Source organism: Mustela lutreola, chromosome 12, assembly GCF_030435805.1.
Source record: "Mustela lutreola isolate mMusLut2 chromosome 12, mMusLut2.pri, whole genome shotgun sequence".
NCBI lineage: Eukaryota > Metazoa > Chordata > Mammalia > Carnivora > Mustelidae > Mustela > Mustela lutreola.
This window is the reverse complement of record NC_081301.1, coordinates 75,517,138-75,531,627: the sequence shown is the minus strand read 5'-3', so window position 1 is coordinate 75,531,627 and position 14,490 is coordinate 75,517,138. Positions and strand designations below refer to the sequence as shown.

At 40.0% G+C, this 14,490-nt stretch overlaps 1 protein-coding gene across 2 annotated transcripts in view; it reads right to left on the bottom strand.

The window, feature by feature from the left end:
- Positions 1 to 8,083: 8,083 nt before the first annotated feature.
- UBQLN1 (ubiquilin 1) overlaps positions 8,084 to 14,490 on the bottom strand; it is a 52,133-nt gene continuing 45,726 nt past the window's right edge. Inside the window, exons 8-11 of one of the 2 annotated variants that reach the window (XM_059141355.1) lie at positions 13,667 to 13,750; positions 12,302 to 12,417; positions 11,901 to 12,072; positions 8,084 to 10,087 (exon numbers count right to left, since the gene is read on the bottom strand). In XM_059141355.1, coding sequence (XP_058997338.1) covers positions 9,935 to 10,087; positions 11,901 to 12,072; positions 12,302 to 12,417; positions 13,667 to 13,750 — 525 coding nt within the window. In that variant the 3' untranslated portion in view covers positions 8,084 to 9,934. The remainder of the gene's footprint in view (positions 10,088 to 11,900; positions 12,073 to 12,301; positions 12,418 to 13,666; positions 13,751 to 14,490) is intronic. The other variant, XM_059141357.1, reaches the window with a different exon arrangement.

Here is a 14,490-nt window from a genome sequence, read left to right as displayed (position 1 = left end):
AGCTACTTCTAGTAGTAGGCCAGCTCCTGGCCCACTTGACAGGCACTGCTTTTCTTCCCTCTAATTGGCAGAAATCACTGTCAACAGGGTCTTTCAGGCCTAGATTTGAAGTAGTTGAGGACACATTTATCTTTAAGACACTAGCAGAGCTTAGAGAGTTTAACTTGAATTTCCATTCTCAAGTGAGAATTTGGTATACTCTGAGGTCAGAGGGTTGAGTAACAGCTAGTGGATTAACCTCTGGGAATCTGTACCACTTCCTTCTGTGGTTGGGGCTCCTGTGGCTAACCTTTGAAAAGACTGCTGAACTGGTTTCCAAGTAGACGTACCATTTTACATTCCCACCAGCAATCTACCCAACACTTGTCACTTCTTTGTGACTACAGTCACCCTAGCAAGTGTGAAGTGACATCTCACTAAGGTTTCCATGTGCATTTCCCTAATGATGTTGAACATCTTTTCAGGTGCTTATTTGGCCATTTGCTTATCATCTTTGGAGAAATGTCTATTCAAATCCTTTGTTGCTTTTTAAATTGGTTTGTTTTTTTCCTCTTTTTAGTGTTCTGTTGTAAGAGTTCTTTACATATCCTGGATACTAGATTCTTTTTTTTTTTTTTAAAGGATTTTATTTATTTGACAGAGAGATCACAAGTAGGCAGAGAGGCAAGCAGAGAGAGAGAGAGAGAGAAAGAGAGAGAAAGAGAGAGGAGGAAGCAGGCTCCCTGCCTAGCAGAGAGCCCGATATGGGACTCGATCCCAGGACCCTGAGATCATGACCTGAGCTGAAGTCAGAGGCTTAACCCACTGAGCCACCCAGGGAGCCCCTGGATACTAGATTCTTAACAGACACATCATCTGCCAATTCTGTGGGGTTTGTTTACTTGATCAACTTTAAAGCACAGAAGTTAAAGTTTGCTGAAGTCCAACTTATTTTTCAATGGTTGCCTTTTCGGTGTCATCTCTGAAAAACTACTGCCCAGTCCAAAGTTATGAAGATTTATACCTTGTTTCTTCTGAGTTTCATAGTTTTAACTCTTACATTTAGGTCTTGGATCCATTCTGAGTTACTTTTTGAGTAAGAATATGCATTTTAACAAGATCCCAGGCTATGCATATGCACAGCCTTAAATGAACAATAAATTTCCATTCCCCTTTAAATCAGTGGTTCTAATGTTGGCAGCACATTACAGTCACTTGAGATTTACAAAATCATGCCTGACTTTACTCAGGTAGAACAATTTCACTTAGTCTGTGGTGGGCTTAGTTTTTAATCTCTTCAGTTGATTCTGATGTGAAGTCAGGGTTGAGAACTATCACCTCTTCACGGATTCTGCATGGATTTTACCCACATGCCTTTGCCAGACTGGTTTGCAGGTACTAGATTCTAACAAAGCCACAGCAAGACTGGGGTCAGTGTTCACGGTTGAGTACAGTACATGAAATTGTAAGCTTCGTGTCTGCAGAGAATACAAATCACACTTTGATGACTAGAAGATGGAGGTCACATTGAATGGTAGTGTATGTAGGCAGAGTGGAGATAAGTATAAGAAGAAATAAAGAACTTTTAAGACTGTTCTGGGAAAACCATAGATCTCAGGTTGGCCAGAAGCATGGTCTACAACTAGCTGTACTTCAACCTCTACCTACCATGCTCTGTTTGAGCCATTATTCGTCCTTGTTCTTTTTTCTTTTTTCTTCAAAGAGAGGGGTGGAAATGGGTTGAACTCTTGTCTTTCCTTTGCAAATGTAGAACCGTAGAAACAATTCAAGCAGGTCAATGACCATATGTAACAGCTAAACTGATAAAATTCTTGGAAGAAAAACAGAGAAGAAATATCCTCACGTCCTTGGATTTGGCAGTGGATTCTTAAATATACCACCAAAAGCAAGAAAAACAAAAGACAAAATAAAAAAGATAAACTGGACTTCATCAAAAATTAAACACTTCTGTGCAAAAGGTATTATCAAGAAAGTAAAAAGACAACCTACAGAAAGGGGAAAATATTTGCAAACCATGTATCTGAGATTAAGCCCCCCTGAGGCTCTGCACTCAGCAGGGAGTCTGCTTGAGATTCTCTCTCTCCCTCTACCCCTTACCGCCCCCCCATTCTCAATTTAAAAACTCCCTCTCTCCCCCCCCGCCCCTCCCCCTGCTTGCTCTCTCTCAAATAATAAATACAGACAGAGGACTTAAACATTTCTCCAAAGACAACACACAAATGGCCAATTTAAAAAGCACAAGAAAGGGACACCTGGATAGGCTCAGTCAGTTAAGGGTCTACCTTCAACTCGGGCATGATCCCAGGGTCCTAGGATGGAGAGCACTGGGCTCCCTGCTCAGCAGGGAACCTGCTTCTCCCTCTGCCTGCCATTCCCCCTACTTGCATGCATGCTCTCTCTCTCCCCTAAACAAATAAAATCTTTAAAAAAAAAAAAAAAAAAAAAGCACAAGAAAAAAAATTCTCATCTTCATTAGTCCTTAGGGCACTGGAAGTATGGAAGTCAAACCGCAATGAGTTACCATTTCACACCAGTAGAATGGTTGTAACTTAAACAAACAAAAGAACTCATGTTGGCGAGGACAGAAAGAAAACTCGAGCCCATGCACTGCTTGTGGGAATGAAAGATGGTGCAGCTGCTGTGGAAAACAAGCAGTTCCTCAAAAAGTTAAAAATTAAAACTACTATATATGACCAAGCAACTGCGCTCTAGGTATGTATCTGAAAGAACTGAGACGCAAACAGATATGCCAATGTTAGAAGCATTATTTGCCAACAACCAAATGGGGAAAGTGTCCATCAACAGATGCATAAAATGTGGTCTCTCTATCCAATGGAACATTATCCAGCCATAACGGAATCAAGTACTGATATATGCTACAACCTGAATAAACCTGGAACACATACCAAGTGAAAGAAGCCAGACACAGGGCACCTGGGTGGCTCAGTGGGTTAAAGCCTCTGCCTTCAGGTTAGGTCATGATTTCAGGGTCCTGGGATTGTGCCCCACATGAGGCTCTCTGCTCAGCAGGGAGCCTCCCCGCCACCCCGGCCTGCCTCTCTGCCTACTTGTGATCTCTGCCAAATAAATAAATAAAATCTTAAAAAAAAAGGGAAGCCAGACACAAAAGCCCACATACTATAGAATTCCACTTAAATGAAATATCCAGAATAGGAAAATCCATGCAGAAAGCAGACTAGTAGTTTCCAGAGTTATGGGGGAAATGGGAAGTGACTGCGTAGTGGCTAAAAGGTTTCGTTTTGGGGTGATGAAGTTCTAGATGATTGTGATGGTTGCACAACACTGAATGTACTTAACACCAGAGAATTATACACTTTAAAATGGTTACAGTATTTTATTACATTACCACAATTTTTAGCAAAGAAAAACAAAACCACAGGCCCTTTCCACAAAGCAGAGCGTATCTCACTAACCTTACTACCATATGCTAGGACATCAGGCTAGAAAAGAGACTCAAGCAAGTGTACTCAGTTCCTTCTACAGTATTCTACAAGTAGGTACATTACTACTTATTCCCAGGGAAGAATAAACATTGGAGAAGAAAAATCTGCTCCTCTAACAGTGTTCCCCTCCTGAGATCATAAGTGTATGGTAGATTAAGACAGTTACAAATTCTCTGACATTCTACGCATCAGTAAGTGGGGTCTATGACCTTTAAGTCTGGCCAAGCTAAGAATGACCATTAAAATATGGGAAAAATGACACTGGACCAATGTGTGGCCCAGATGTTTAAAAACTGAAGAGCATTCATGTTTCCTAAAATACCTGATCTTGAAACCTACCAACCACGTTGTAAAGAAGCACCAACAGCCCTGTGGAAAGGCCCGTGTGCACGGCAACTGACTCCAACCACACTCCCTGATGAGAGCAGAGAGCAATTCATGAGCCACGTGTTCTCTTGAAAGTAAATACTCTAGACCCAGGCAAGTCGTCCAGCAGTATTCACCAAGCCCTGCCAATACCGTGGGTTAGTTTGTAACTAAGCATTGGGTAACACAGCACAGTGGAAATTCCCTTCCCTTTCTTGGAGCAGATAATATGTCTAAACAGCTTTTTAAAAACATCTTTAAAAAATTATATAAAATATTAAAAAATCTAGCTTGAATACACAGCAAGTACTTTAGATCTAGTCTTTTGAGGAAAACTATACTGGGAGTTCTAGTATGTGCCTGGCTGTTGCAGGCATAGAGCAGGCCAAGCAAGACGCACTGGTGCTATGGTCTGGCCAGGTTATGTTATAATCGCGGAGCCTGTAACACAACAAATGTTAACAGGTTTCAAATGGAATTACAGTCTGAGCATGCGCCTCATCGCTGTCCAGCTCTGGAAGAAATCTCAACCTCGTCCTCTTCAATCTCACCAAAGCAAAGATGGCAAAGATGAGTGTGTGTGTGTGAGGGGGGCGGGGTTGCTTCTGCTCCACTTCTGAACAGGCTGCCCATAAAAAATATTCTGGATGGGCTGGGAAGGTTACTACTCCTGCAGCACGGAAAGGCAGCTCTAAGGAAAATGGCTGGAGACGGGAAGAACCCTTTCCCTCACACCTGAGCCTACATAAGGATGGGGTGTGTGCTCGCGTATTTCATTTATAAAACCCATTCCGGGAATCAAAAATATATAACTCTTTTCTCCTTTTACTTTTTGGTAGAAAACAATTATCCCATATTCTCTTCCTAAATCAAGCCCTGCCCTGCGCCTGCGATCTTATTAGAAGAAAATGCTGCAGCACTTCCCACCGAAAAAGAATACAGAAGGTAAACTTCCTCTATACCAGCCCTCGCTGTCCTTACCAGTTACTGCCCTTTTCTCCGATTCTCTTTGCTTCGAAACTGTGTCTCCTGCCATCTCTACAGTCCACTCTCGCCAGAATTTTACCCTCATCGCTCTACAAAACCCCTATCATAGTCAGGAGCGTGGTAGCTCCTGTTACGGATCCAGAGATTAATATTCCAACCATGATAGGTGTATAAAGTAAGAGCACTTAACAGTTCATTTACCATCTTTATCCTCGTGAAAAAGTGCCTTGCTTGCTCCCAGGACCTCCAGTCTACCTCGCTGGTCTCTTCTCCTCCCCCTGGATGGGCAGTAAGAGCAAACCAGGTCTCAATCCTCACAAAATGTGTTTATCAACACTCTCCACAATTCATCTGGTCAAGATTCATCCACTGTAGCGCTGTTCACATTTTGGACCAGATAAATCTTTGCTGTGGGAGCTGCACCGTGCCTCTCACAATGTTTAGCGGCATCCTTGATCTTTACTCACTGGATGCCTGTGGCAGCCCCAATTATATCAAGAGTGTGTCTCCGGGGGCGCGTGGGTGGCTCAGATGGTTGGGCTCAGGTCCTGGGATGCAGCCCGCCTTGGGCTCTCAGCTTGGCAAGTAGTCTGCTTCTCCCTCTCCCTCTGCTTCTCCCCTTGTTTGTACTCTTTTCTCTATCAAATGAATAAATAATATATATTTTTAAATTTATCTGACAGACAGAGATCACAAGTAGGCAGAGAAGTAGGCAGAGAGAGAGGGAGGGGGGAAAGCAGGCTCCCTGCTGAGCAGAGAGCCCGATGCGGGGCTTGATCCTAAGACCCTGGGATCATGACCTGAGCCGAAGGCAGAGGCTTTAACCCACTGGCCACCCAGGCGCCCCGAATAAGTAATATCTTAAAAATGAATGTGTCTCTGGACATTGCCAACAGCCCCTGGGGGGCAAAATCGCTTTGGGGTGAGAACCACTGGCCTAGTTCTTTGGTTTTCCACAAGCAGATACAAGGGCTGGCAGCTGGATATACACTGTATGCACTGGCTCTCCAGTGCCTTCTCGTTATGTCCACTTATTTGTCCTATCAGGTATATCCCATGTAACATGTCAAAACTAAAATTCTGATTTATATTCTGTCCCATGTATATCTGTATCTTGTCACCCTGCTCGATACACCTCTCTTGCTCTTAACCTCACAGTTTTATCCATCGGTAAATCCTACCGGCTCTGCTCTCAAAATATACCCCAAATCTGACTACTACTTAATACCTCCACTGCTGCCAAGCCCAAGCCCATATGGTTCCTCACTGAAATTATGACCTCGGTTCCCTGCTTCCACCCTGGTTCCCCTAGTCCAGTGGTTCTCACCTAGGAACTTGTTACAAATGCAAATTGTCCTCCAAATCTAGTAAATTAAAAACTCTGGGGATAGGACACAAAAACTGAGGTAATGAAGTCCTCCATATCTGAGGCCGCTCTCCTGCCCCCATCTCTCCCCTCATATTCCCTAACTAAAACTTTCTCCCTAGCTCACCTTGTTCAGTCACACTGAACTCCCTGTGTTCTATAAGCAGTCAGATACCTCCCACTACTGGGCCTTCTCAATAATTATCTTTCTTCCTGAAAAGTTACTCATCCTCACAGATAATCCTCAAGTCTCTATTTAAATGTCCCCATGTCAACAAATCCTTCTTGGACTAGCCTACATAAAATAAAAACACCTTCTTCCTGAACTAGCCTCCTTACTCTGCTTAATTTTTCACCAAAGCCATCTGTACTACCTACCCAGGCTATGGGTCTGCTTTGTTTATTACTGTCTTCCTACATTCTACTATGTAAACCCCATATGAACTAGGAAAGATTCTTAAGCCTAGCAGATGTTCATTAAGTGTTACCTTTCTGAGGCAATGGCTGCCTGTGGTCCATTAGAGGAATGATACAAAGAAGTCAAAGAAGAATATTTAATGTTACTTAAGTAACTACCAAGAATATTTCAGGTCGGGGGGGAGGAAAAAAACCCCAAGCAACCCCAAAATGTTGTAAGAAACATACCCCAAACCCAGAGCTGTAAGGCGACGGACAGGGACAGATACAGCAGCTGACAGTAAAGGCTAAGGGATTTCAGAGTATATTAATTACAGGTTCGCAAAGTTTAGGAAGACTTCGGATCTGAGCCCAGAAGGCATGACCAGCCTTCTATAACTAAGGACAACAGATGAAATTATAGGTTAAAGAGGCACTGTGTGCACTACCAGAGAGGTGGAGGCTTGCTGAGGCCAGTCTGCCCAAGATGTGTTCATACAGCACCACCCTGAGGAGCAGTTCAGTAAAAAGGATGGTGGAACACAGGGGAAGGCTGGATTAGACAACTCTAAATAGATTTCTTTAACGCAGGGCTTCTTGGTTAACATGTATAATGTCAATCTCTAAAAAAGAAAGTAGAATATATAGTGTTTCCCTGCCTTAATCACACAATCTTTTGTTTTGCATAGGCACACACACGGAGCCAAGCTTAATGTCTCCTACTGTTGGTGACATTTTTACCCACCTCATTTTGTTGTAATTTGCCTACTAAATTAACACAGAAATAATGTGTCCCCAAACAAAAGACCCCTTTCGTTAGTATATTTAAACCAAGTCTGCAACTCCAATTCTGAACACGCCCAGAGGCCAGCTGTCATTTAATAAGATTGTGCTCAAAATTCACTATACATTGCTTAGTTATCACAGATCTTCCACTTGGGAAATAAAATCCTGAAATTTTATTTTCACCACTCCATTCTTGATTCAATTTGTAATAAATAATACAATATGAGAACAATTTAAGCCTATAGTATTTTAAGTGTCTTTCCAATGCTTTTGAGAATTTTAAGTATTTTGGACTCCTAAGAAGGTATTTAGATCTAAGATAAACATACTAGAATCAAACAACAACAACAACAACAAAATAGTACCACTACAGTAGCTGGAAGGTACTCAAGAGACCACTCAATCCAGTGCGCTGAAAAGTCTCGCCAGCCATGTTACAAGAAATCATGTCTTTACTCAAAGTCAAATAACAAGTCAGGTACCAAAAACATCAAACAGAGCTCAGGTCAGCTGACATCCCAGTTGGTTATCTTTTTAACACACGATACAGTGCATATACAGATCTTAATTGGGGAAACATAAAAACTGATAAAGAATTATCTGAAGTGTGATAAAATAAGGGGTAAATCAACTCCAGTGGTCTTCAAAGGACATGAAAAGAGAAAGTAAACTGAAGACATCCTTTTCTTTCTACAAAAAAGGCAAGACAAACCAAGTGTAAAAGCTAGAGATTTATTGTTATTTTGTGATTAATAAATTGTCAAATTGGTTATGACACTATCCCACACTGTAAACCACCATTTGCCAGTACAAAAGTTTTTGAACCAGACTGAGGCATAAGGCAGAGAGAGCAAAGACACATAAATATCATCCTTAACAACCTCCACTAGTCATGCCTCCACCTTGACCATCACTCATGTTTTCCTGCTGGGGAAAGTGTCAGAACAGTGCACGGGCTGGTGGGCAACCTGGCCTCTTGACCTTTTTTAATAGCAAGCAACTTACAGAAGTAATGGAATTCAACTTGTATTTCCCTTGATTTTATTGGTCTGAACTCATTTTAGGTTACTTTAACATTTTAATTTCCTGTAACTGTACATGAGAGAATATAACGACCTAAGAGAATACTGAACCAGAGTCAGCCATGTATATCACTGACCCCAAAGTTGTGTTTTAATTGGTCCTAAAGGAATGTACCACACACCCCAACAGTTTGAGAATTAAGCAAACAGAACTTCTTTGGGGAGGGAAGAAAAAGGCTGCAGAACAGCCAAATGTACTCAACATTGTTAAAACGGCTCTTTGTTTTCCACCCCTGAACGATACCTCTTTACTATACTATATGCACAGAAATCCTAACAGAATCTTGGTTGCCAGTATTATTTAGGCTGGCCCAATCCAGGAGAGATCCCCACCCCCCGCCCCTAGTTCCCCTTCTCTGAGGCTCTGAAAAGCACAATATTTAACTATTTCTTAATAGAACTACCAAACACTTCAGAAACAAGTGGCTCACAAATCATTTTAAATTCATGTATTGCCTGTGCATGAGAAAACTGATAAACCCAAAAGATAGTTCTATTTTTATACGGCAATTAAAAATAACTGAAACATCAAAACACTTTCAGTGAAAGCAACATTTCAATTACAAATTGTAATGCCTGTTGAACTACCTATGGGAGAAGCTGAGAAGTCCTAGGCAAATGCACTTTTCGGTTATACTACAGTGTTCCTTCAGTCTGCACACGGATGAAGGTAATTTACAGTCAATCTGTGAATGTTGAGACAGTGTAACATTATGTTGTCTGTACAATTAAATGTCCTTAGAGAGATAACCAGAATCAGCTTTTCTATTCTATTTTCAACAAACCTGACTACCGGCACTTTTGCTGAGAGATGTTTGTCAAAGATGCTGTAAGATTCTACACAATCAGGAAATACTCAGCTTTCAAGTATTTCCTTATCTTCACTTTTTTGGTTACAAGGTGCTTTACTTAGATAATCTACTGCAGTTTGTTTCTAGAAATGCAATCCCAACTGTGCATACTACATTGTATACAAATAAAGCAAAAACTGTCAGTAGTATAAATCTTACAGCGTTTTGTCTGCAAAAATACATGCCAAAGTCAAAGTCACAATAAGCAGTACTGTACCACAAATTATAGAGCGCAAATGATTTGCTTCTTTTTAATGCTTTTATTCTACATAAATTACTACCATAGGCTAATGTTTAAAAAGCAAATAAATTGGACAGATGCAGGACAAAAATCTGTTCACCCAACTATAAAAGGTGATGTTTTTTTAAAAATTACAATAAATGCAGAAGTGTTTGATGCATGCAGTAGCCTTAAATGAAAAAGCATTGATTCCCACTGTTTAAAAAAAAAAAAAAGAAAAGAAACACAGAGAAACCCATAAATCTTACTGCACTCCACCTTAAAATGTATCATATTGGGTTTGTTTATAACAGCACAGAATTCCAAGAGTCAAAATGAAATAAAGCAGGTATTTTAAAGATTTTAAGAGCCGTTATCAAAAATAAATTACATTTTTTCAAGATACATAAATGCTGCTATGATGGCTGCGAGCCCAGTAACCTTTCAATAGCAGCATTGATATCACCTCCTGTTGCTATGAGCGCCTGCAAGTTTGCTTCACGGTTCAAAAATCCCATTGCACTGAGCTGTTCCAGTTGTTGCTGAAATCTGACTTCTGGATTCTGTAGCTGTTAAAGGAAGAAAAAAAAAAAAACCACTAACCAAAACTCTAAGGAAAATCAGTCTGTGTCACACCTAGATAACCTCTAAAAGGTTTTAAATGCTCTTTTACAAATATGCTGGTCTACTAAGCTATAAAAACACTGGCCTCTCTTGAAACACAGTCAACATACTTAAAAGCCTATTAGCATTTAATTTTTTATTTTAAATAGTCTAATTTATGCTTAGTCCTGTCACACAGAACACAAAACTCTGCTTTAAAAAAAAATCTTTTGGGGTGATCACTGGATGGCTCAGTCAGTTCAGCATCTGACTCTTGATTTCTGCTCAGGTCACGATCTCAGGGTCACGAGATCAAGTCCAGCGCTACACCGGGGAGTCTGCTTGAGATGCTTTCTCCCCATCCACCTCTAACCCTCCCCACCACTTACACAAGCACTCTTTCTCTCAAAAATTAAATAAAATTTTTGAGAAAATCACATAATAAACCCCATCCGTTACATCAGATATATTTAAGAAACTGGTGAAAATGCAGGAAACCTAAAAGTATATATGCAAGTATTTCAGAACTAATAATTTATTTTGTAGTTATTGACCAATTGGGTAAATATAAAAGCAGAGTTCTCATGTACAAAATTCTAATGTGCATTCAATTTCTGCACTGGCCAGTCATGTCTCCAAGAGAGTTCCAGGCCCACAGAATATGCTCCTGACAATTTAGCCACCTCAAATCTTTCTTCAGAAATGAAGAGAAGACAAAAATAAATAAATGATCAATCAATCCTGGCCAATCTGAAAATAAGGAGGCCTGTACATTGTTCAAATTACATAACAATTCTGTCCAGTACCTAAAATCTTTTTTTCTTATTAATTCTATGAATATTATTTTGATTCTGAAGCTATATTAGTATTGGGACTATAAATACTTGTACAGGATAAAACCCTGCCCTGTTTATTATATTTGATAAGACTTAAAATCAGAAAGCATGCTCTATTTTTTGCCATGCAGAATTACAGGGGCAATCTACCGTAACAGGTTTGACGGGCTATCATCCTCATACAATGGCAGATTCTTAGTAAAGCTAATAAATGTTTCCAGCTGTAAGAACATTATTAGAAGTGCACATTTTTGTGAGGTTTATATATGTAACACAAGCTACCACAGGAAGTAGTAGTGGGCAGGGAGAGACAGGATTTTTTCTTTAAGCCAAAACACAAGGTCTAGGGGCACCTGGGTACCTCAGTTGTTAAGTGACTGCCTTCGGCTCAGGTCATGGTCCTGGGGTCCCGGGATCGAGTCCCACATCAGGCTCCCTGCTCGGCAGAGAGTCTGCTTCTCCCTCTGACCCTCCCCTTCTCATGCTCTCTCTCTCATTTTCTATGTCTCAAGTAAATAAATAAAATCTTTAAAAAGTAAATAAGTAAACAAATAAATAAAATACAAGAACTAGAGAGAACTGTAGTTATAGCTGTTCAGGAGGTATTTGAAATAATCAAGTTTCTATTCCTCCTTAACAAACTTTTATGAAATACAACGCATTTCAAATAATTTCCAAAGAGGGGCTCTAAAAAAATGCATTTTAAAAGGCAACTTCCAAAAGGCAAAATTGTAACATTTCTTCCCTTACAACTGTTTCCTTCAGTGTCTAATAGTACACCGAAGTCTATAATTTTTGTTATGCCTGTTGTTTAAGATTGTGCTTTTCATTATACTCTAAACCCTGAAGGACTGCCTCTTTCTTTCCTTCTTTTTTTTGGTTGTTTGTGGAAATTTCTAAATTTCCAACAAGAAATACAAAATGTGAGCAGAAAAGTCTTCACCTGAGGATTTACTCCAGCAAGAGCCTGCAGCATTTGTTGGATAAACTGCTGGTGTCCCGGCTCAGTGGTTCCCGTCGTCGTGGGACTCGGGGTTTCACTAGGTGCAGAGTTAGAACCATTGCTTCCTGAAGAGCCTCCAGTGCTTCCTAACGCCCCTAGGCCAGGAGTAAACCTAAGGAAGCATGAATTGGTTAATAAACCTAAGCTCCTGCAACAGGAGGCCAGACCAGGCCCCTAATGATAAAACAGTTAACATTTTAATATAGCATTAGCTGTTATCTTCTTAAAATGAACATTTTTCATTTTAAAAACTCAGTTTTGAAAACAATCTCAATAAAAATAGGCAGAATGACATTTAAAAGATAAGTTGCATTTTCATAGTCATCCCCAAATAAGCCTACCCTGGGATCAGGCCGGGAGCTTCCGTTGCTAATGTCTGTAAACCCTGCTGAATCTGTAACAAGGCCTGCATCGCCCTAGGATTTGACATCGCCGATAATGTATCAGGATTCTGCATCTAAGGAAGAAAGAGAACAGGTGGTTAACAAGGGAATTAAAATCAATGAAAGTACAATTTAAATGTTTCTTTGCTACGTTTCTGGAGAAAACCTAAAACCTTACTCCCAGACACTGGTAATCCAGAATTTCTTTCCCCAGATAAACACAAGCACCTCCTCCTTGACAGCAAACCTAGTGTGCAAATCATTAACTGACCTCCTCCCAAGTCCATCAGGAAAGCCACTTTTCATAGTGAAAGACAATCAGGTGCTACTGTGAAAGCCACAACTGCTCCCATTCTCCAACAGAAGACAGAAGTGTAATTTCTAAGAGACAACCTCCAACTGCACAATTTATGTAACGTGGTTACATATGGTAAAAGCCACATATTCCTCCCGACCAAACGTTATCTGTTGCCGATTAAACAATTTTACCAGTAAAATAGACTCTAAAACAATAGTTCCAAATTTGAAGTTAATACGTGTATCCTGAGTTCAGCCTCACTACTTCCAAATATACACCACCTGACTGACCAAAAAAGATTGGCTAACATTAACATCATTATAATATGTCAAGGACAATAACTAACCTTGGATAATGGTTTACAAGCCCAAGAATCATTTGTATAATATTTAAAAGGCCTAGAACTACCAGTTTCAAAACACCAAGACTGACTTTTGTCTTTTTAAATAATAAAATACTATTCTAATCTCAAGTTGGTGTTGTTGTGTTGTTTTTTTTTTTAAATAATAAAACCTTCCGTGTAGGACAACACTGACAATTTTAATTGTGCTAATTCCGAGTCTGAGGAAATGAGATCTACCCCTCAAAAAAGAGACATTCCATTAATTTGTAGGAATTAAAGCATTACAATGAACCAAACCCGTAAAGCAGAACAGGGTAGCTCCTTCCTATTACTCGAGATTAGTTAAACCATAAAGCATAACATGACACAATGAAGCACTTCAAAGTTAGTTAAGTGAAAGGAAATGGTTTATGGTATTAACGAAGCATTCAAAATCCTAAATCCTCAAAAGCAAAAACAAAATGGTCCTTTCCTCAGAATTTATGTTTAAGAAATATAAGCAAAAGGTCAGCAGTGAAATGGGGCTTAGTTAAGATCAAGCTGAATTCTCTGCAAATTGACAGCATTATCAAACTAACTTCTATGGTTTGCTATCAACCAGAGAAGAGTAAGGAAAATGTTTATTATCAAACTTTTTCAAGCAAATCATTACCGAAGATAGCTAGCATCTTTTCTTACTCACTTGTTGGAGGAAAGTTGGGAGCTGTTGTCTCATTTGTTCTTGAAGCTGAGGATTTCCAGCAAATAGGGGATTATTCAGCATCATCTATGGGGCAAGTGTTCAAACAATTTTAACTGGAAATATCTGAAACAAGTAATGTACCTTGTTTAACAGTCTATCTTCCCCAAGTGCCTAACCTGGCACTTAAAGGGAGGAAGGTAGAACATGAATAAAAAAGGAGAAGGGAAGATACTGTCCACAAGAGGGATCTCCAGGGGAAAAAACAAAAACAAAAACAAAATGAGGCACCTTCTCTCTCAATGAGAATGATGATTATGATAATGACATGCAATATCCTAAAAAATAATAACAATCATTTTCTTAGGATTTTCCTTGAGCAAAGGTGAGTATTTGCCCTTAAAAGAAAAAAGGGGGTAACTGGCATTCAGGAGGATACATCTGCTGCTACACTGACAGAATAAACATAAGCATCAATACATGAAACAATACATGGCTTGCTCAGACACCTCAACACACAAGTGGCAAGCACAGAGAAAAATCCAGATCTGGAACCACTCTATATATCTGCCTGCCTACTGCAAAACAGCTAGTATTCGGTCCAGAAAAATAACCAGAACAGCAACCACCTTGACAGAGAAATGGAGCTGCTAGGTGAAAATCCGCCCAGGACTAGCACCAAAGGATCTCTGGGGAGAGTATTAAAATGTGTTAAGACCTGAAAGATGTAAATCCGTTTGAGAACACCAAGATTAGCCTCTGGATTTCACCTCACTACCACCAGAGATAAGAAAACTCGCATGCCTCCGAACATTCACACAGGTGTT